At 40.7% G+C, this 22,445-nt stretch overlaps 1 protein-coding gene across 1 annotated transcript; it reads left to right on the forward strand.

The window, feature by feature from the left end:
* Nucleotides 1-6,589: 6,589 nt before the first annotated feature.
* LOC140543910 (ras-related protein Rab-37-like) lies at nucleotides 6,590-20,364 on the forward strand. The gene is made up of 9 exons (XM_072667223.1): nucleotides 6,590-6,790; nucleotides 11,376-11,486; nucleotides 11,839-11,880; nucleotides 12,885-12,951; nucleotides 14,347-14,399; nucleotides 14,495-14,560; nucleotides 15,124-15,180; nucleotides 15,327-15,403; nucleotides 16,674-20,364. Exons 1-9 carry the CDS (start codon nucleotides 6,722-6,724, stop codon nucleotides 16,777-16,779), a joined length of 648 nt encoding a protein of 215 aa, XP_072523324.1. The 5' UTR covers nucleotides 6,590-6,721; the 3' UTR covers nucleotides 16,780-20,364.
* Nucleotides 20,365-22,445: the final 2,081 nt, after the last annotated feature.

A 22,445-nucleotide genomic window follows, 5' to 3' on the forward strand; every position in this document is an offset into this window, starting at 1 on the left:
GAGAGCAGAATGTCTGAGGTTTAATAAAGACGACTTGATGAGATGAAAACCTGTGCTCAGTTAATGCAAATATTTGAACCGGATCCCCTTGAACCTTAAGTTGGAATCTGAAAGACGACACCAGTTAAGGTCCAAATCACACAGCTTTCTGCTTCAACGACGTACAACAGGTAGCACACAGTGCTGAGGCATGTTTGCCTTATGGAAAAGTATCTGATAAGGTGTAGCAGGTGTTTGGCTAATGTTCTGGCCATCATAAACGTCCTGGATTGACTCCAAACACACAGTTACTCTTTCTTTCAGAACATTCAGATGTGTTTTTAAAGCTCTCGAATCAGACCTGAGGCATGTAACCAACTGTTATTAGTAATGACAACAGAATCGTGTGCTCATCAAACATGCGCTCCTCTAAGCCACTGTCTTACTTTAGTAATCAATGCCAAAAGGAAGGGAAGGCTATACGTTTCTACAGTGAAAGACCAGAAAACCCTCAGAGATAACTGTTCATTTCCTGGTTAGAAAATCAAATCTGAACCCCTGTATGACTGCCAAGAACCTCCAGGATTACGTTTAGCTGAACATCAGAGTCACAGCATCGCTTACCCAAACCTTCATTGAAGACTCATAAGACAAGCCAGATGAGTGCTGGAAAGAGGTGCTGTGTACTGCTGAAGTCAAATTAGAGCTCTGGCCACAATCAGGTGAGATTCATGGAGAATAAAGAAACCGCATTTGATGAAAAGAACACCATCTCAACTGTTAAGCATGGGGGAGGATCTATCATGCTTTGTGGTTGAGTTGCTACCAGTGCCATTGAGTGACGAATGGACTCCAGGTAATACCAGCAACTGCTGGATCCAAATGTCAAATCATCTGTGTATAGCCTGAAGCTGGTGGCTTCTACAACAGGATACTTATCCAAACATACCTCATAACCACCATGAAGAGTCCCCTTACTTTAACATCATAGAAAATGTATGGATAGACCTTAAACAAGCTGTGCAGCTAGATCTCCCAGGAATATTTCATACTAGAGGCTTCTTTCCACAATGGTATGTGTGATTGACAGATTCCTTAAAGTGTCCAAACCTTTGCCCAGGCTATATTGATGATTTTTGGTCATTTATTTTTAATGATAAGAAAATACACAGGAACTGTGCATTAAGATTTAACACAAATACTGTATTTTATGTTTGATTAGCTACAGAGGCTGTGACTTTGACCTGCTACATGCTAACAATCCTGCTAGTAAGTACATCATGCAGTTCATACTGCCTTTAAATGTTGTATAAATATAACAGTTACTGTAGTAAAGTAACATTTGGGCCTAAATCTCCCATTTGACATGTTATGATCTTGCTTCAGTAGCAGATTTCTTTATCTTCAATACCCAGCAGGCATCACACAAAAATGTCAAACTTCGGCAATCCCTGCAGTGCTCAAGCAATCTTGACTGCTAGCCTAACCTCTGATGTATAGGCTCATAAAAATGACACAGCTAGCATTAGCGTAACTGCTATCTCATTTGTTGAACAAGAAAGCATTTTTTCTTTATCAAAGACACAATTACAGTGAAGACTGCCAGCAGACTGCTGGACCATGGAGAAAAGAAGTCAAACTAAAGTCTTTAGATAGCCAGGCAGCTTTTCTGCTAACTTTAGCTTTGTAAGCATTGCAAACAGCTCACCCATAAAATGTATCCCAAACTGGAACATCATGCTTTAGAAACTACTGTAATATTGTACACAGTTTCAGGGACGGCATGTCTGAGACTACAGAGTTGTTGCATCTAAAGGTTGCAAAACATTGATTATGTTCATCTACAGTGGCTTCTGTCAAGGAGTGGATAGTGAACAGTCAACAGTCTTCAGTTCTTAAAGGTGATGTTGGTGTTAAAAGCAGGAGAAATGGGCAAGCATAACAATTCGGGGTCCTTTTAGACCAAACTGTGATATTCTAGACGACTGGGCCAGAAGATCTCCAAACATTAGGCAGGTCTTGTGGGGTTTTTCTGGTATGCAGTACTTAGTACCTACCAAAAGTGCACCGGTGACCCAGCGACAGTGTCATGAGCACCTAAGGCTCTGCTGCTCATGCCAGATACCACAAGATGCCCAAGATGCCCTCAGAGGTCTTGTGGAGTCCATGCCTCAGATGCTCAGATCTGATGTGGTGGCACAAAGGGTGACCTACTCAGTATTAGGCACTAATGTTGGTACTAATGTTATGGCTGATTGGTGTATATAAATTAAACATCTGAATTGATGAACAGCAGATGTGAGCCACTGTCCCCCCATCCCACTGGTCAGAAACAGGTAGTGTGTGTACTACACAGCTTCTGGGGCACTGGGGTTTCGGGTTCAATCCTTGCTTAGGTCACCAGGCTGTGACCCGGCTCTGCATGGGTTTTCTTTGGGTGCCCTGGTTTCCGGGTTGGTAACTAGGGGTATGTTGCACCCAGCAATCAACTGGTGCCCTGCCCAGGAGGTATTCCTGTCTTGCACCCAATGATTCTGGGTAGGCTCTGGACCCGCTGCGACCCTGACCTGAAAGAATGCACTAAAGACAAAGACAACCACATTCCCCATTAGAGCTGGACGCAGATGTAATTTGGCCTCCCCCTTTAACTAATCCGTGCAGTGAACACACACACACATACACTTACACACTAGTGATCATACACACACAGTGATATTGTAAGCACTCATGCCCAGAGCGGTGGGCAGCCATTGCTGCAGCACCCAGGGTGCAAAGAGGGTTATGGGCCTTCCTCAAGGGCCCAACAGTGGCAGCTTGGCAAACCCGGGTGTCACACCCACTGCTCTAACCACTGAGCCACCGCTGCCCCTCTCAATGTCACTTTTACAGTTTACTTGATTTAAATAAGCAGATGCATGAACTAATTCCTTGCCAAAAACAGTGAACTGAAACAGAGCAAACGTGTTGACGTAACATACACTGTATGGACAAAAGTATTGGGACACCTACTAATTTATTCTTTCTTTTGAAATAAAAGGCATTACAAAGAGTTTATCTTGCTTTTGCTGGAGTAACTGTCTCTACTGTCCTGGGAAGAAGGCTTCCTACTAGATTCTGGAGGAGCATTGCTGTGAGGATTTGATTGCATTCAGTGACAAGAGCGTTTGTGAGGTCAAGCCACCCCACCTCATCCCCAACCCTATAACTCATCCCAAAAGTATTGGAGAGAGCACCAACCATCATTCCAGAGAACACAGTTCTTCCACTGCTCCACAGCTCAATGGTGGGGGGCGTTATACCCCTCTAGCCCACGTCTGGCATTAGGCAGCATGGTGCCAATAGGTTCATGTTTATCTACTCCACAGAGTACTTCTCTACAGGGACTTGACAAGCTATGTATCTGTATGTTTGTGTGTGTGTGTGTGCATTTGCCAATCTTTCACTATTACTCAAAAATTGACAACTACACCCTCACTGTCCTGTAAAATCCCTCAGTCAAGAATGTCATCTAGCACTTTATCAGTGGGTGGTCAGCACTGTTTTGTTTGCATTTACACAACATGTGTGTCTCATCTTCCTCTGTGGCCTCCGTTTCTCCCTCTTTCCATAATTTGAATTTCTGTGGTTAGGGGAAGGAAACACAGCATCACAACATTAGCACAAAGCAGCTTTAGAGAAGCCAGTGAGGAGAATGGTCTGACAGGTCTGAATGGAGTTAGGAGAGGAACTGTTGGTCTGTTTACTCTTCGTCCTCCTGGTTTATCAGGTTCTGTCACTACAGGAGAAGCGTTTTACATCCCAAAGCCTTTTGGAACTGACCTACTGAGTGAAATTTCAAAACCTATTAAATACCAGCACCATCACAAGCAATCATCAGATTATGTTTAAATTCCTGCAGACGCTCCCCTCCGTCTACTTCACTGGGTTTACACAGACCTGCTGCAGGAATGGAGCTCTTTTTGTGTGATTGCAGTGAATTCTGGGACTCCAAATTGCCTCCAGATTTCCTCGCAGGCTGCAGAGAAGCAAATGAGCCAGGAAAGTATGAGAGCAATGTCAGATCCTGTGGATGACTGCATGAGTCGTTCTTCACTCACCCTGCTTAGGGGCCGAAACGGGAGGACGGAGGCCTGTTCTTATGCAGCTCTGCTGTACTGGGCTACTTTTTACTGAGTTACTGGGGTGGTAATAATGGCTAAAAATGAATCTCTGTGTTTTAATACTGTATTATGTGATATTTTTAGTAGGCCTGCATGGGGATCCAGCCTTCAGTAACTCAGTATTATTATTACAGAACATGCTTAGTACAGTTCTATAGTAGTAACAGAACCCGTAGTTGATAATAGTGGATAATCAGAATAGTAAGCTTGCGGTTTACAGGGTTGAGGAAATGTTCTCTCCAGCTTCTCTCAGTAAGCGTAAATCTCCTGCTTTTACACCAAAAAATGATGTGTTGTTTCATCTTGATTGATCTTCCATATCGCTGCTGTCCAATAAAAAGCATATATCTCCATTTCTGTTGTTATTATTTTTTTCATAGTTTGAACCATGTAGCTGCTTCTGTACACTGTGTAAATAATTCTGGATGAATGGACCAATAGAATTACTTTAAATACTTGGAATAAAGTCTTATTTTACATTGACTTCCATTCAAAGCTAAGACCATTTTTGCCTTCTCCTCTAAATTCATTTTGGAGATATATGTTTTTATTGGACAATGTCAATATCTAAATATATAAATGTTCCTTCCTGATGTCCATGTAAGACTTTGTGATGTATTTTTATCATTATTGTCTTTATCCGTCTATGAAATTGCTCTCTATCCAAACTGCTGTGTCAGTAGGTGGAAATACACCATATGGACAAAAGTATTGGGACACCAGCTCTTTCATTGTTTTGAGTTTGAGTTTATCCTGGTTTTCTTGGAGTAACTGCCCAGGTAAAAAGGCTTTCTACTAGATTGTAAAAAAAACATTGCGGTGAGGATTTGATTGCATTTAGTGACAAAAGTATCAGGAATGTTGGATGGTCACCACCCCACCTCATCATCCCCAACTCCCCAACTCATCTCAAAAAGTATTGGATGGAGCTACACCATCATTATACACCTTTATACACCTCTAGCCCATGCCTGGCATTAGGCAGCATGGTGCCTATAGGTTCACGTTTATCTGAGTCAGGGAGTCCTATTCTATTGGCAGTACTTCTCAATAGGAATTAGACAAGCTGTGTATGTACATTTGCACATCCATGCCAGCAATGGGTGTAACTTAATGTAGCTGAATGCATTCATTAGAATGGGGTGTCTAAAAATATTTGGACAGATGTGTATATGGACAGACATGAGACTACGTTTGATTAGGGCGCCATCTAGTGGACATGAGGGGTAAGTGAAGAGTGTGAATAGTTATTGACCATTCAGCACTTCATCTCATTTCTGTCTCAGACACAAGACCTTACTGTTCAGTATGTGCGTCTTAAACAAGACATTTTGGGCCCCTGATCAAATGACATGTTTTTAATATTCAGTGTAAAAACTTACTGTAACATACTGTAACAATTAAATGTGACGTGTACAAAAGTAATAGCACGTTAAATGCATTATGTTTATATTGATACATTAAGAGAATAAAAAGGAACTGTCTATAAGTGCATTTCTTATATTTGCATCCTGTACAAGATTTTCATTTACCTTATTTCACTTAGAAAATCAAAATTGTCTGATTAACGGGGGTGGCCAAACATTATAAGACTATATACCATAAATTAGATAATTTCCCCCACTATTTCTTAGTGAATTTCTTAGAGAAAAATGTATTTATAAACATGAATGAAAACCTCGGTCACTTCAATTATTTATTTAACCAACCAACCAAACAAATAACTAAATCGACTAAATAAATAAACAAATAAATAAATAAATAGTTTGACTTAACATTAATATAACATTAATACAAATAAAATACATGTCAAATACAATGTTTAAATATAAATGTGTAAAATTTAAAACATATTTCAAATAAGTAAAATTTTACTATGAAAACGAAAAGAATTAATGTATCAATTATAGCAAAACAGTCAGCCCAATTAATTAATTAATTAATCAGATCATGAATCATTCAGTTTGTAATCAGTATTATAATAATATTAATAATAATAATAATAATAGTTATTATTATTATCGTTATTATTATTGTTGTTATTATTATGATTTTATTATTATTATTATTATCATTATTATTATTATTATTATAATAATAGTTATTATTATTATCGTTAATAATAATAATAATATTTATTATTATTATCGTTATTATTATTGTTGTTATTATTATGATTTTATTATTATTAATAATAATAATAATAATAATAATAATAATAAAATCATAATAATAACAACAATAATAATAACGATAATAATAATAACTATTATTATTATTATTATTATTATTTTATTATTATTATTATTATTATTATTATTATTATTTTAATTACAAAACATAATTTCGTGGTTATTTTTTATGTGATGCTATATCGCCTCCTGCTTACATTGAAAATGACGTCGACCGTTGCGTCACGACTGTGCAGTGAACTCCGGGGGCTGCACTGAAATCACAGCAGAGACTCAGAGAAAGAGGCAAGAAAGGGAAAGGCGCGCTCCGGAGGAAGAGACAGAGCCTGCTCATCAGAGACCAGAGAGAGTGTGTGTGTGTGAGTGTGTGTGTGTGTGAGTGTGTGAGCGATGGATGGGGAGGACGCGGAGCAGGGCGGAGCAGTGTGTGGATTCTACAACGAGGATTTAACACACAAGGTAAGACTGAGGCGAGCTGCTGGTCCTACAGGAGGAGCACCCCGGGTACTAGAACACTGAGCGGGGAACCTGATGCTGAATGTAGACTAAAAGATTAGAAAAGACCCCCCCCCCAAACACACACCGCTTCCGTGGTCTCTTACCACTCTCTCAGAATTTGCTTCTGTAGGCGAGGGTCAGCTCAGTGCACTGCCAGTCTGTGCGGTTATCAATACGAACGATCAGTATTGTGATAGGGCTGAAATCAGCTGCTATACCAGCTGGTCTTATGAGTTATGTGGTGTTTTATCAAATAAATCATCATACTCTGAAGAGCCATAACATTAACACCACTGACAGGTTATTTACCATCTGTCAGGGGTGGATATATTAGGCAGCAAGTGAACAGTCAGTTCTTGAAGGTGATGTTGGTGTTAAAAGCAGGAGAAATGGGTGAGCGTAAGAATCTGAGACACTTTGACGAGAACCGAACTGTGATGGCTAGACGACCGGGTCAGAACATCTCCAAAACATCAGGCAGGTCTTGTGTGGTTTTATGGTATGCAGTGATCAGTAGTTACCAAAAGTGCTCTAAGAAAGGACAATCTGTGAACTGGCGACAGGGTCATGAACACCTAAGGCTCATTCATACGATCCATGGAGGGCCTACCACCTCACAACTTGCAGGAGTTTAAGGATCTGCTGCTAACGTTAGTCTTGATGCCACGTACCTCAGGGTGCCTTCAGAGGTCTTGTGGAATCCTGCTTCTACAGCACAGTGATGGTTATGGGTGTGATCTGCACTGAGAAGCATAAAGAAAGACCTTTGTCTATAGTAAAACACCAGCTTTCAGCAAGGTACACCACCTGCTGTGAGATTGTGTAGTATAGGTTGTGTAATATATGTATGTACAGTGTGGTTGCCTATATAGGCCTATATATGAGCTGTAAGCTCTAAAGTGGTGTGGTTGTGCTCTTCTATACTGGTTAAGGGTCTGAGAGCTGTGGCTTTATTTATAATGTGTGTCTCCATTAGCCTTAGGTCTCATGGGAGAAGGGGGTGGGTGTAGGGCTCAGCTGTGGTCAGAGAGACTTGCAGACTGCATGGTATTATATAACTGAGTACACACTAAAATAACTAGCACTTAGTTCATTCTTACAGTGGAACGTCAAATTGAACGCAATGATGCATGAACTGCTGAACTCAAGCTCATTAGTCCACCAGACAACCACACATTCATCCATTCATTCATTTGTCCATGAATATCCATCATCCAGCCGCACATCTATTCATCCATCCATCCACTAATCATCATTTATCCACTCATCTATACTTGAGCCAAGCATCGACCCCACCCACACATTTACCCATCCATCTAACCATCATTCATTGATCCATCTATCTGTCCATGAATTTCCATCATCCATACATCCACTTAACCATCTATAGATCCAACCACACATTCATCTATCCATTAGTCCCTCATCCATTCATCTGCTAGCCATTCGTCCATCCACCCATCCATCCACTCATCCATGCACCCATCCGTTTGTCCATCATCCATTTATCCATTAATTTCCATCACTCATCCACTTATTCATCTGTCTGTGAATTTCCATCATCCAGTCACTCATCCATCCATACGTTTGTCCATCATCCATCTATCCATGAATTTCCATAAACCATCCACTCAGCCATCCGTCAATTCATCATCTATTCATTCCAAGCTTTCATCCATCCATCCATCCATCGTCCATTATTCTGTCCATGAATTTCCATCATCCAACCAACCATCCATCCATCCATCTACTCATCCGTCCATTGATCCAATCACACATTCACCCATCCATCGATGTATTGATTAATCCATTCAGAATTAATTATCCATTCATTTCATCATCCATCAATCAATCATGCATTCATCCATCCACGCATAAATGTCCATCATCGGTTTATCATCCATCCATCTGTTTATAAATTCCCATCTGTTGATCCATCTATCCAGCTATCCATAAATGCCCATCATCTGTCCATCACTGATATAATTTTGTTGTACTAGTGCCTGTACATAATCCATTAGATCCATTCCTTCACAGTAGGCATTATCCCTCAACACTTGCACATGATCTAACGCACCTGTCAACCTTAAAGTGCACCTGAGAAACACAGAAACATAGAAAAACAACCATTTGGTAATTCCTGCATCTCACTGACGCCATGCATGGTGACCTGTACCTTTCTGTTTACACAGCCTCCTCATCATATACCCTAATAGTCCTTGTTTGTGACAAATTGCAGAGCATCTGTGTTTATTCCACCTGATTACTTCCTGTCAGGCGGAGGAGGGGGAAAAGGAGGAGGAGGGGTGGACCATGCTTGCCTGAGACTCTTCGCTGTCATGGCAACCGCATCTTCCCCCTCCAGCTGGCTCTCTGTTGCTGTAGCGCTGCACTTGATGACGTGCTCTGTCGTGTGAAGAGCATGCGAATGCTAAGTGTGAGGCTGAAGACTGTGTCAATGAAAAAAAAAGATCATACGTGGGCCGCGAGTGTGTAAAGGTCAGGGTTTTAATTGACTCAGTAATTTCACAGATTCAGTCAGGGATAGCTGGAGCATTGCCATAGCCACCCCAGAGACCCCAGAGTTTCATAATAGAACAATGAAAACGTGATGAATGTACAATATAATGAGGGAATTGTTCATATTTAGATCCGATATATTGGTAAAATCTGAGCTTTCAGTACATATATTTTACATACACAGATTTCCTCCCCAATTTGGACCACCAATTGGCCAAAGTATACGCACCCTCCCCACCCCCCACCATCGCATGCAGCCAAGCCATCAACACATCTGGAGGGAAGCATACCTGGCTTCGACGCCAGTGACGGCTAGCACCGCAGCGAAGCCTGGAAAGAGCAAGGCCAATTGTGCTCTCTCTGGGCCTTGGTTTCCAATGGCTAGCAGCATGACCGGGATTCGAACCAGCGATCTTCTAATCATAGTGACAGTTCCTTAGTCCCCTGGACCACTCGGGCCCCGTTTCTGTACGAACGATATGTATAATAAATAATTAGAAGAATTATAATCAAACCGAATCATGGTGTGATCAGAGATTTACACAACAGGTGCTTTGTACAGAACAACAGGTTTACTATCATTTATAGTGGAGGAACACTGCACTTCAACTATAGCTAGCGGTGGGAAACCATGAAGTGTTATATTAATGGTCATTTTGCCCTTTAGCCAACCCATCAGAACACTTAAGCTGTATGGAAGATGCATTAACTGCCTTCATTGCAGCCTAATGGCTTATTAATTCTCCTTAACAACCCATTCTCTTAATGCTAATGCTTTACATGAAGGCTAGCCAACAGGGGCTTCATAACACACACTGTACATAAGCACTGAATCATTTATTTATAAAGCACTACCAGTCCTGTGACACGCAGACTGTAGCGCTACAGTTTAGCCTAACCTTCGCCATATTTTTCAGCCTAATCCGTTCTATTTTGCTAAATCATGCCTTAGTCCTAAAGAAAGCCTGATTCTTTCTGAAACCTGGGTGCAGCAGTGAAGCTAGTGATAGGCCAGAGCAGCCTTTGAACAAGCATTATTTGACAGAAAACCATGGACATTAAAACCTTCTGACAGCAAGTCAGCATGCCTTGGGCCGAAACTGGAGGTCAAATCCAGCAGCTTGCATGGTGTGTGCGTCTGTCACCGTTGCACTAATTCTCTTATCTCCTCGAACACTCCAGTCGACTTAAACGCTAAACCTTAAGCTCCTGTTCATTAATAAGCTGAGAGTGTCTCCAGCGTCCCAGTTCTGCCCGCTTTAAGGTTTAATAAAGCTTACCTCTTCCTATAAGCATTTCCAGGGCGAAACTTTTGAGAATATGTTGCGCATGCAGCAGTGGTAATATTACAATTTCAAGAGTTTCAGCCTCTCTGGTGCATGCAGTGACGATGGCAGTGGGAAAAGTGCCTCAGGATCATATGTCTTTACTGCGTGCCAAAGAAATAAGAGTCCTGGAGGTCACTGTGTGCATAACCACACATAACGTGTAACTACATTGTAGGGATGTCCTCAATCAAGAGTTTTAGCCGATACTGATCTGATCTGATCTTTGTGTTTGTATAAATAATGCAGCCCCACTGTTTAGATCAGATGAGCTGCTGATTAATCTGTTCATTAAAATCCCTTTATTTTTAGTATCGGTTTCTATAATGGGACATTCTGGACTGATTGATTGGTTTAGTCAAGACTTTTGTTAAATAACTTAATAACTTTAATTAGTTTAGACTTTATAATATCTGCTTTTAAATAATGAACTGATTAATTTGCTTTTCATTTTATGAATTTCACTTATTCATTATAAATGCTGCTTATTTACTGTTAATTAATGCTGATTAAGTCTGTCTATTAATTGTGTTTATTACCTGAGGTGGTCATAATATTCTGATATGACGGTGACAGTGAAGGTGAAGGTTGGCTGTTCTTATTAATGTTACCTATTAAGCACTGATTACATATCTTTGCATCCCTCTCTCTCTCTCTCTCTGTCTCTATATCTCTCTCTTTGCCTTTCTTGCCTTTCCCAGACGATCCTGGTGGGTGACAGTGGTGTGGGGAAAACGTCTCTGCTCGTTCAGTTTGATCAGGGCAAATTCATCCCTGGCTCTTTCTCTGCCACCGTGGGCATTGGCTTCACGGTAACACTGTCGTTCTCTTTCTATCACCAGCTCTTTTCCCACAACACTGACCTTTAACTCCTACTCTCACAGCATGAAATTATGATGCTCCTTGATTTCGCTCATCCAGTTTCCGAGCAATTAATGCACGTTCTGTGCAGCAGAGAGCTCATCTTCGGTCTAAACTGTTAGAAAGAGCAGAACTTGTTGCCATAGAGCCCATCTGAGATGCATGACTGTGATCAGTTCTGGAAGAAAGCCAGTCACAACAGAGTCACTTCACATTAGAAATGTCAGAGACTGAAAGAAGGCTTGCGATTTGGATGTTTTGTCAGACATTTGAAGACATTCTTCCCTTGTTTTTCTTCATCAGAATAAAGTGGTCACTGTTGGGGATGTGAAAGTCAAATTACAGGTGAGTGAACGTGCCACTGAAAAGCCAATGTTTTATCTCTCTCAAGCTGTGGACCTCGTCATTTTAAAGTTCGTCATTAGTGTCTAGACGAGCTCTTGTCTAAGGAGAAACAATGAATGTAAGTATCCTCCTGGAATAACGAAGGCACAGGCATGTGGTGTATCTGGGGAGGTGGGGCGCCTGGGGCCTCATTTAAAACATATAATGATATACAGGGCTATGCAAATCAGAATGAAGAAGAGCCTTATCTGTAAGTGGAACTTAAGAATTTAAAGTAGAAGGAGAAGGACCATACTCTTAACCCCACCTTCTCCAGGTGTTCATCCTCTTTATATATTCATAACTTACAGTCTATCCCGCCGAACAAACTTCGCACCCACCTCCAACCCGTCTCCTCCCTCTTCTTCAGACCACCACTTTAACAGGGGGGCCAGGCTTTACACACAGACCACGGAAAGCCGACCTGGACTCCTGGCCAAAAACACTTCTAAGTCTGTATTTTCTCTGTATGGTCTGCACTAGCAAAATACAAATAGCATTCATACAAAATTAGTTATTTTCCATCGCTGTGTTCATTGAAACATCTCCTCAACCAAAGTTCTCCTCATGGGAGTCTAGTATTCTCATCCAACACCTGTTTTGGTACATCAGTGCTTAATGATGGTAAATCAGGTGAGCTGCTGATGGAATTGCTGGCTTCCAGGAGAAATCTGGAACCAAGCTTGGTTCTCCAAACCATCTCACAAGAGCTTAACTACTTTCTTGAGAAAGATTTTTGTTGATTTTTGTTTACTTGCATCTGTAAAGTAAAAATAACCTCTGCACAATACTGTATATAATGGGAGTTCAACCCTGAAAACCAACCTGACGTATAGACTTGCCACACTAGTAGATTAGGGGACAAAAGAAAACACTGGGATGAAAGTACAGTTGCCAGTATGGAGAAGATCTGCTGTGTTTCTCAGCTTGAGTGACTTGTTTGCGCTTTCTTCTCTCTGGTTCAGATTTGGGACACGGCAGGACAAGAGCGATTTCGCAGTGTCACTCATGCTTACTACAGAGATGCTCATGGTGAGAAGATGTCTCCTCATCCATGTCTCTGCCATTAACTGTGAGAATGTTTTTCCTACTCCTCCATGCTGAACTCTTTCAGCTGTGCGATGTTTGAGAGGTTTTTTGCACAGCCTGTTTTAAATCACCCCACAGCACCGCAATAGGATTTTGACCCGAGCTTTGATTGGACCATTTCTTTCTTTTCAACCATTCCTTGGTGGATTTACTGTACTGTACTGTAATATTTTGGTCATTGTCATGTTGCATGGTTTACCTCCACCTCAGCTTTAGTTGTTGGACATGTGGTCTCTGCATCTCTCAGCAGTGTTCAAAAGAGGATCAAATGCCATCTTTAAATATATTCAAAAGACAAAGGTGTCCTAACTTGTTCTGCACTTTTTATGGATCCCCTCTAATTAAATATCTCATCTTAAGAGTTAAGATAATGCCAATATTTAACGGGCTGTTGTAAGTACAGTTATGTGCTTTTAAAGGTTAAGTGCAGTTTTGTTGTGTGATCTGATTATTTGTACAACCATCATATATTAGATTTATTTCATTATTCTCTCAATCCTCCAGAGGGAAATGTTTCATTTTGATGACTATCTATGTCCTGTCTAGGTGCACAGCAACATTGCCAGCAGAGCAGCACCACCTAAAGTCTTAAATTAGTATTTGATGTTGATTGTGATGTTATGTACTGTTTAGAAGTACAACATTTTATACCTCAGCATTTGTTTGTAGCAGTTTTATGTAGTTTATGTTTTGTTGCAATACCCAGACTGTAGCGTGCTACAGTGAATCTCTACACTCTTTTACATTTACATTTACATTGAAGGCATTTAGCAGAGGCTCTTTACAATAAATGGAAAATACCATTAGCTAGTTCGTATTGGCTAGGATTCAAATATAATACAAAAATCAGTATGAAGACTACAATACTCTGCACTACATTTCGCCCAAGTACTCTTGGAAGAGGAGGGTCTTCAGTCTGCATTTGAAGACAGCGAGCGACTCTGCTGTTCAGACATCCGGGGGAAGTACGTTTCCCCCTTCGGTGCCAGGACAAGCCTGGATGCTCGTCTTCCATGGATCTTAAGGGATGGCGGGTCAACCTGAGCCGTACCTGAAGCTCAAAGGCCTCTTGGTACTGATCAGCTTTTGACCATTGCCTTCAAATATTAACCAGAATGGACCAATTCTGACTGCAAACCTAGACACTGATTGACTGACTGAGTATCTGCTAATACATTTCTAGCAATGTCTAGTCTGAGAGTGTCACTAGAAGACCAAAACCACCTAACAAGCTTGCATTCATGGAACCTTTACCCAGGTTGTGAAAACGGGTTCCTTCCAAACCAGGAGGGGTCATATTATTCTGATATGACTGTGTATTGTCTTTTCTCCATGCAGCTCTCTTGTTGCTGTATGACATCACCAGCAAGTCCTCATTTGACAACATCAGGGTAACGTATCTTCTATGGGTAACGACATGATCTTAATCCACATCTGCATGAATCCCTTTGCCCTCTAACTTCTGTCTATACATTTCTTCTTCAAGGCGTGGCTCACTGAGATCCACGAGTATGCACAGAGTGACGTGGTTATCATGTTGCTTGGTAACAAGGTAAGACATCCCTTTGCCAGGTTGCTATTACTAGATACAGTATATATAACAATTACATACATGAAACAGCCATAACATTAACACCAGGTAAATTGAAAGCATTGATTATCTTCATCTACAGTGTCCTCTGTCTGGGGTAGATATATTAGGAAGCAAGTGAACAGTCAGTTCTCGAAGGTGATGATGATGTACAAAGACTGGAGAAGTAGTCAAGTATAAGAATCTGAGTCACTATGACAAGGGTCATTTAGGATGACTCAGAACTTGTGGGTTTTTTCTGGTACTTAGCGGCCAGTACCTACCGAAAGTGTTCCAAGAAAGGACAGTCGGGGAACTGCTAACAGGGTCATGAGAATCTGTTGAGGCCCTACCTCACAATTTACAGGACTTAAAGGACTTTCTGCTAATGTCTTGGTTCCAGATTCTACAGAATAACTCAGAAGTCTTGTCAAATCCATGCCTCAATGGGTCAGAGCTGTTGTGGCAGCAAAAAGGTGGCCCAACTCAATGTTAGGCAGGAAGTATTAATGTTTTGGCTGATTGGTTTTTCTGTTGTTCTGTAGACTGATATGGGAAGCAGCAGAGTGATCAAGCGTGAGGATGGAGAGAGGCTTGCCAGGGTATGTGTATACAGAGAGAGAGAGAGAGAGAGAGAGAGAGAGAGAGAGAGAGTGTATATATATTATATACACTCAAAGAATCACCACAGACTCCATAAACTCATAAAAGATGATCAAACAGACAGTTTGTTTGCCTTGCTTTACAGGAACATGGTGTCATATTCATGGAAACCAGTGCCAAGACCGGCATCAATGTCGACCTAGCATTCATGACTGTGGCAAAGTAAGTCATACTGTTACTCAACCCAAACATAACTTCAATCGGCACGTTTACTTCCAGACTAAATAAAACCAGTCTACAGTCTGGAGTAATCTCGAAAGAAAGAAGTTCCACCCTCGACCATTTTGGCTCTCTAATACACTTGAAAAGCTGCCATAGAAGGTTCTGGTAATGTCTAAGGAGAACCACTTTATGGAACCATGAGTCTTGAGGCTTGTAAGCGTTTGGTACTGTTTTGTTGTGCACATGCTCAGATGTTCATAAACTGAGTTATGCCATAACTGAATTTTGGGAGATGTACCGTGCCCTTACCCCTTCCTCGTCCTGTGTAAACTCTCCACTTTCACTCCATCTTTGTGTTGAACAACATCACATTTTAGGGATGCAGAGTATCTCTGCATGATATAATTGTCAATATATACTTTTGATGAGACAATTTTTCATTATGAATTAATGGCATTATTTACTGTCATTACTATTAGTCTTTTTGTTCATCTTCTTCTAATAATATTAATAATGATGATGATTATATTATTATTATTATTAATAATAATAATAATAATAATAATAATAAGTAGTTACATTTATTACATTTAAAGCAGCATTATGTGATAAATTATATTTTTGCTCCTGGGCTCCCCCTACATTAGCTTTTTTTCATTAGCTTTTTTTTTACTCAACATAAATATAAGTCATGATATGAGCTGAACGTCCATTTGCTAGTTCGGACATTGCCATCAGCATATGATGATTTAGGAGCAGACTGTAATAGAGGAGAAGAACTATGAGAATATTAGGCTGGAGTTCAGGTAGCTTCTGCATGTGGTAGGAAACCAGTCCTGCTTCTCTGATAAATGTGGAAGCAGGAATGAGAGGTGATGGAGTAAAAAGGGGGAGATGTAGGAAGTAGGAGGGATTTCAGGCATCACAGGATTGTACACAGACATGACTCTGGTTAAGCAGAGTTACACAGTTCTGGAGAGAGGTCTGGTGCAGCTCCACCAAAGTTCCTTGGCAGTGCAGTAGCAGCGTTTCAGCCCGGGGTGGCACTGACCGAGACGCTGTACTCCCTGTTACAGTCAGAGGAGCATCAACATAATTCTAAAGCTGCTTTAACACAGACATACTCGATCAGCCAAGACATCCTTATACCACACCAATCAGCCCTGTTCCACTGCATGCCTAAACCATCCTCATCTGAGGACCCACATACGCAACCACGTATGATTACTTAACAAATCAGTAGTAGCAGTTGTGTATTTCTGCCCTGCAGGGAACTGATTGGTCGTTCTGTTGAGCCGCCTTCAGACCCCAAGTTTCAAATCCATGATATGACGGAGATGGACACACGGGAGACGAGCTGCTGCGGCTTCACGTAGGACCTCATGAGACTGAAGAAGCCGATGACAGGAAAACATGAGGGAAAGAAAAAAGAAAGATCAGAGCTATGCAGATTACCTGTCTCAGGGCAGCTGGGGGAACATGGCACAAATTGTCCTGTTGGGAGAGTATTACGGGTCTACATCCAGTCCTGGAGAGTCACACGGCTGTTGCCACTGTCCCTTCAGTCAGTTTAGCACCAACGCTACCACACCTGTTCCAGCTAATGTACGACTCCCATTATTAGCTGATGAGGCAGATCGGATGTGTGAAAGCTAGGAAAACACTGCTGTGCAGTTTTTTTTTTTTTTTTTTACTAAGGTTATGAAGTGCTTCATAAGACAGTGTTACAGTTGAGCACAGGACAATGAATGCAGATTAAAAATAAATTAATAAATACAAAAATATTGCATAACCTACTCCAACCAGACTCAGAAAACCCCCATCTGATGATATTCACCATATGTCCAAATATTTGTGGACACCCTTTCTAATGAATTCATTCAGGTTCTTTAAGGTGCACCCATTGCTGACACAGTTGTGCAAATGCACACACACACAGATGCACACACAGATTAGAAAGGGTATAAAGCCCCCCCAGCATTGAGTTGTGGAGCAGTGGAACTGTGTTCTCTGGAATGATGATACTCCCATCTAATACTTTTGGGATGAGTTGGAGAGTTGAGGATGAGGTGGGGCAGTTATCGTCCAACATCCTGACCACACTTATACGCTTGTAGCTGAATGTCATCAAATGCTCACAGCAATGTTCCAGAAATATAGTAGAGAGCTTTCCCTGGACAAAAGAAACAGTTACTCCAACAAAAGCAAGATCAGCTCGTTTTTTTATACCCTTGATTTTAGAAGAAACAATGAATGAGCAGGCGTCCCAATACTTTTGTCTATTTAGTGTATCAAATAGGTATTTAGTGTACCAAAGCTTGTCCCCCTTTAAGATACACTAAATAGACAAAGTGTTTGAAATATGTTTTCTAGCTTCCCAGCAGCTATCGGTCATTATCAGAACTGGGTTTTCTTAGTCAGGCTAGAGTGTCATAATCAATATCGACCGCATGAGCTTGACACTACAAAGATTTTGGAAAGCCAAAGCCAAACATTTGATGGCCCTCCAGGACTGGACTCATGGGAAACAGACACTTCATGGGAACACAAATGTACGGATGCTTAAAACTGGTGGTTTCCAGCCCTGGTCCCACATATCTACCATAAATTGTAAAGTAACCATGGGTTTTCTCTGCTCCAACACACCTGATCCAGCTTATTTATCCAGTCCTTACTAAGCTAAAGTGTGTTAGAGCAGAGCAGGACCATTTCTTGCTCTAAGCAGATTATGCAGTTATAAAAAGCTACAAGGGTTTAGCTGGTCTACCAGCATGACTGACTTGACCAGGCTGGTCAACCACTTTGATTAGCATGACCAAGCTTGTCAACCAGAATGACCATAATAGTCGACCAGCCTGACCACACTGGGCACCACTGTTATGCCGATTGTGGGGGGTATCGCTTAATGGGCCCCTTTTATCATGCCCTTTTGGACATCAGTCAAACCACATCCATTGCCCATGACGATCGCTTAGCGTTCTGCTACAACTGACTGGTGTGCTCGCTTAATTATACATGCAGCAAACCCTGTCACGCACCATCTGTGACATCCCAGGCCAAGAGGGTGGTAGGATCTCGAAAACCACAAACTTCACCAAATGTTCTAGAGCCGCCGTACTCAAGATGTACCGACAATGGACTTCCCACATGTTGAGTGTCTCCCAACGACATGACTGTGGTTCCTCATGGGCCATTGATGCCAGAGGGCAACAACAACTCCTGCGAGTGGTATAAAGCAATCAACCCGCATGAATGAACACCTTCCGTTACCTAATACAGTCCATGCCAGCATCACACTAGTGTCATCCGAGCCAAGGGTGATTATTCCCACTATTAGATAGGTGGTCATAATATTCTGATATGTTTACCTAAGCATTTATTATACTCGTTCTGGTAAATTAATCAAGCTTTGATTCATTTGAATTATTATACAAAATAATATCATGAAGAGTCCCTCAGTAAGATATTGCTTCGGGCCCCTGGAGGCTTGGAAAAGATCCTGGAGCAGTGAAACACTAAATGTAGGGCCAGGGCTGCAAACTTTCTGTGTGAAGCCACTAGAGGGAGCAGTAACACAAGCTGTCTCAGGAAGTTGACTGAAATTGTGGAGTTCAGGTAAATGCACTGTATGTCCAAATGTTTGTGGACGCCACTTTTAATGAATGCATTCATCTACTTTAAGTTGTGCAAATGCACACATTCAGATTGTCTAGATTGTCTAGATTGTCTAATACCATATGTGGGCTAGAGGGGTATAAAGTCCTCCAGCATTGAGCTGTGGAGCAGTGGAACGGTGTTCTCTGGAATTATGGTGGTGCTCCATCCAATACTTTTGGGATGAGTTCGGGAGTTGGGGGTGAGGTGGGGTGGTGGTCATCCAGTATTCTGACCCCACTAACGCTCTTGTCACTGAATGCAATCAAGTTCTCATGGCAATGCTCCAAAATCTAGTAGAAAGCCTTCCCTGGACAGTAGAAAAAGCTATTCCAACTCCTTTTTTAAATACACCCTGATTTTGTTAAAAAGTTATAAATAAGCAGGTGTCCAAATACTTTTGTCCATCGAGTGTAAAGACCTTTAAGCTGAGAGTGATATTTTCAGAGAACATTAGCATGTTTACTGTAATCAACCACATCTGGCCCCACTTTCCCAAAAGCGTCTTGGCATGAAGATCATCTTGCTCGGATGCTTTTGGGAAACCCAGGCCTGATCTGTTAATGGAGTCTCTCTCTGCAGGACGTCTCAGTGATTCGTTAGTGAAATCAGCTGCCATGTCTGGATGTTGGCCAGTTTTTTAAGCCCTAAATTGTAAAGAATATGCAGATGACCTTTCTATTTTGAACGCGAGTATGTCAGTATGTTTACTATGCTTTTATTCAGGGACTAAGTTCTTTAAGAGAAGTTCTTCAGTATGTCAGAAGGATAATCAGGATGTGGTTTCTAACACTGTATGACATGCTGTTATCTATAAAGATGGCCTGCCTCTATCAAACGTGTTGAGAGTCTCAAATAATACTGCACTGTTACATTTTAGTCGTTGTGAATTTGTTCCTGAAGTGAGCTGCGTTGTGTCGGGCGTGTCTCAGGGCCTTTACTGAGTTTACTGAGGTAAATTATGCTTCAGCGCATGCTGGACCTGCATGAAGGGAGAATGTCAATATGCATCTTTTCAAGAGATATTGTGCAGTTTTAAGACCGGTTTGAATATGTTTAAATGTATGATATGTGTTTATCTGACCCAATTAGACCCAAAGTTCCTCTCAAGAAGTGTTTGTGGGTGTGTGGGTGTGGCTGAAGCCTGCATTACGTTAAAGCTACCCTCTTCTGGCTGCCTGATGTTTTATAATCAGTTTGTGAACAGTGGAAAACCTTCTGCTGAATGAATATTTACTACCTTTGCCAAGTGTTTGCTGCTTTTAAATGTTTGAAATAAAGATGCTTGATTTTATCACTGTAAAAAAGTGCTGCATTTTTGGCTAAAGTGTGTTTAAATATATGCCTACTCTATTATTATTATTATTATTATTATTATTATTATTTGTGCCTTATTTGTGTCACTTGATTTGTTATTTTCACTTTCTGTGAACTGATCCCATCCAGTGATATTCACTGATAGTCCATTTTCCTGGGGCCACATAGCCTAAATACCTTCTTCTTTCCTTGGATTGTGTCCCCCTATATTTACTCTAAACACAAATGGTTCTATAGAGCATTGAAATGGGGCTCCATAACTCATAACAATACAAAACAAAGTGGAACCCATTTTATCACCAACATAATCAAGAAGATATCAAAACTTTACAAATTTTATTTGAATCTGCATTAGATCAATCATAGTTATGGCCTTAGTATTAAATTGCCTCATTAGTATTTCGCTCAAATTGGATTATGTACATTAATTTGGGGTTCTGCTGTTGAAAATGACTGTAATATAAAAGATTAGTTTATTATTATTTTATTATATTTGTTTATTTATTCATTCTTTCAGTCATTTATTCATTCATTAATTCTTTCCTGAAAATTGCTAGATAGCAGCTGATTCTGGGCCTAAAGCTTCCCAGCAGAAATGGAAATGCAAATGGTACTTGTGGGCCTAATCCAGCTGTAGAAGCCACATCCTAGACCAGGACATTTCCAGAACTACATTTCCTCATTTTAACATCTGTTTCTGAAAGGATGTCAAGGTAAGGTATCTCTATTGTTAATCTGCCGACTTGCCTCCTACAGTGGTGCCGCACAGCTCACTAGAGTGAGATATTCCTGTTTAAAAACTGATTGTTTATCTTAAAGGTGACAAGAACAAAGAAAAAAACATCAACATCTAAGCATTATGGGATGGATATGTAAAGGTCAGGCTGCATAAAAAGTGCTCTATAGCGAAAATCATATTTGTGTTAATTAGTATTTTAATCACTGGCTATTCTAGTATGGATTTCTTTATCCACTCTGGGGAAAATTTCCAATGGGTGCGTGAGACCTTTGCGGTGCATTCTGGGGATTGTAGTAAGAACACAATAACCAGAGAGGCTGGGGTTGCAACGCTATATGACAGAATATTATATAACATGGCAAATAAAATATTCAGTGTTAGTGCTGCACCAGCCCTTTAATATATGCTAATATACCATCACTGTCTTTGTTGTTTTTGACATAATGTGAATCTTGTTCTTAATATTGTGTCAGAATTTAATGATGGATGGACCAATAGAAATGCTCCAAAATATTTGGAATTTTATAATATATAAATAATAATATAAATAATATATAATAATATTTATAATTCCATTCCAGTCCACAAGGTTTAGGTGACTCCACAGCTGGAAATAACAAACAGGCTTAATTTCACTAATTCTCCAAAGTGACCACTGAGAGGCGATCTCATCTACAGTAGAGAAAAGCTTCAGTCTTGTTCCCTTCTGCAGGTAGACTGGTGTGTTTATGTGAGCAGTGTTTCCTCCTTGGATTATCATCTTACATACTTTTAATATAAGATTAAACAGCTAAAGATGAGCAACATATGCTAAAACACTTCAGTGGGCTTATAGTCAGTCAATTAAGGAATCATTCAGTGAATCAGTCACTCATTTAGGGGATCATTTAGAGAATCACTGAGCCAGTCTGTCTGTCAGTCAGTGAGTCGCTTTGGGAATCAGCCAGAGATTTGGCCAGTTCTCAAACATCCTGCAACAGGGCCCCCTTACCGTGTGAAAATATGATCCTCGGATCTGATAAGGTGTTTGCCTTTTGGTTTGTAGCAATCTGCTGAGCTGCTAACACTGTCCAGACTCTCATTTTCGAGTTTCAACAGCTTTATATGGGTAATATATACTAAAGCACTTTAAAGGGCCATTATCTTACATTTGTTTGTATTTATTTTTCTTCACTGAGGTCCATTTACACATTTTGTCATTTAAAATAATGCATACAATGCTTGTTTTCCCTAAAAAATGTTGATGCTTTTGTTAGGACTGTGCTATGTAAATGATCTCTGTTCTGATTGGCTGGTATTCATTCAGGGAGCACTCAAAGCTGAAACACTCCT

Source organism: Salminus brasiliensis, chromosome 22 (assembly GCF_030463535.1).
Source record: "Salminus brasiliensis chromosome 22, fSalBra1.hap2, whole genome shotgun sequence".
In the NCBI taxonomy this organism is placed as follows: Eukaryota; Metazoa; Chordata; class Actinopteri; order Characiformes; family Bryconidae; genus Salminus; species Salminus brasiliensis.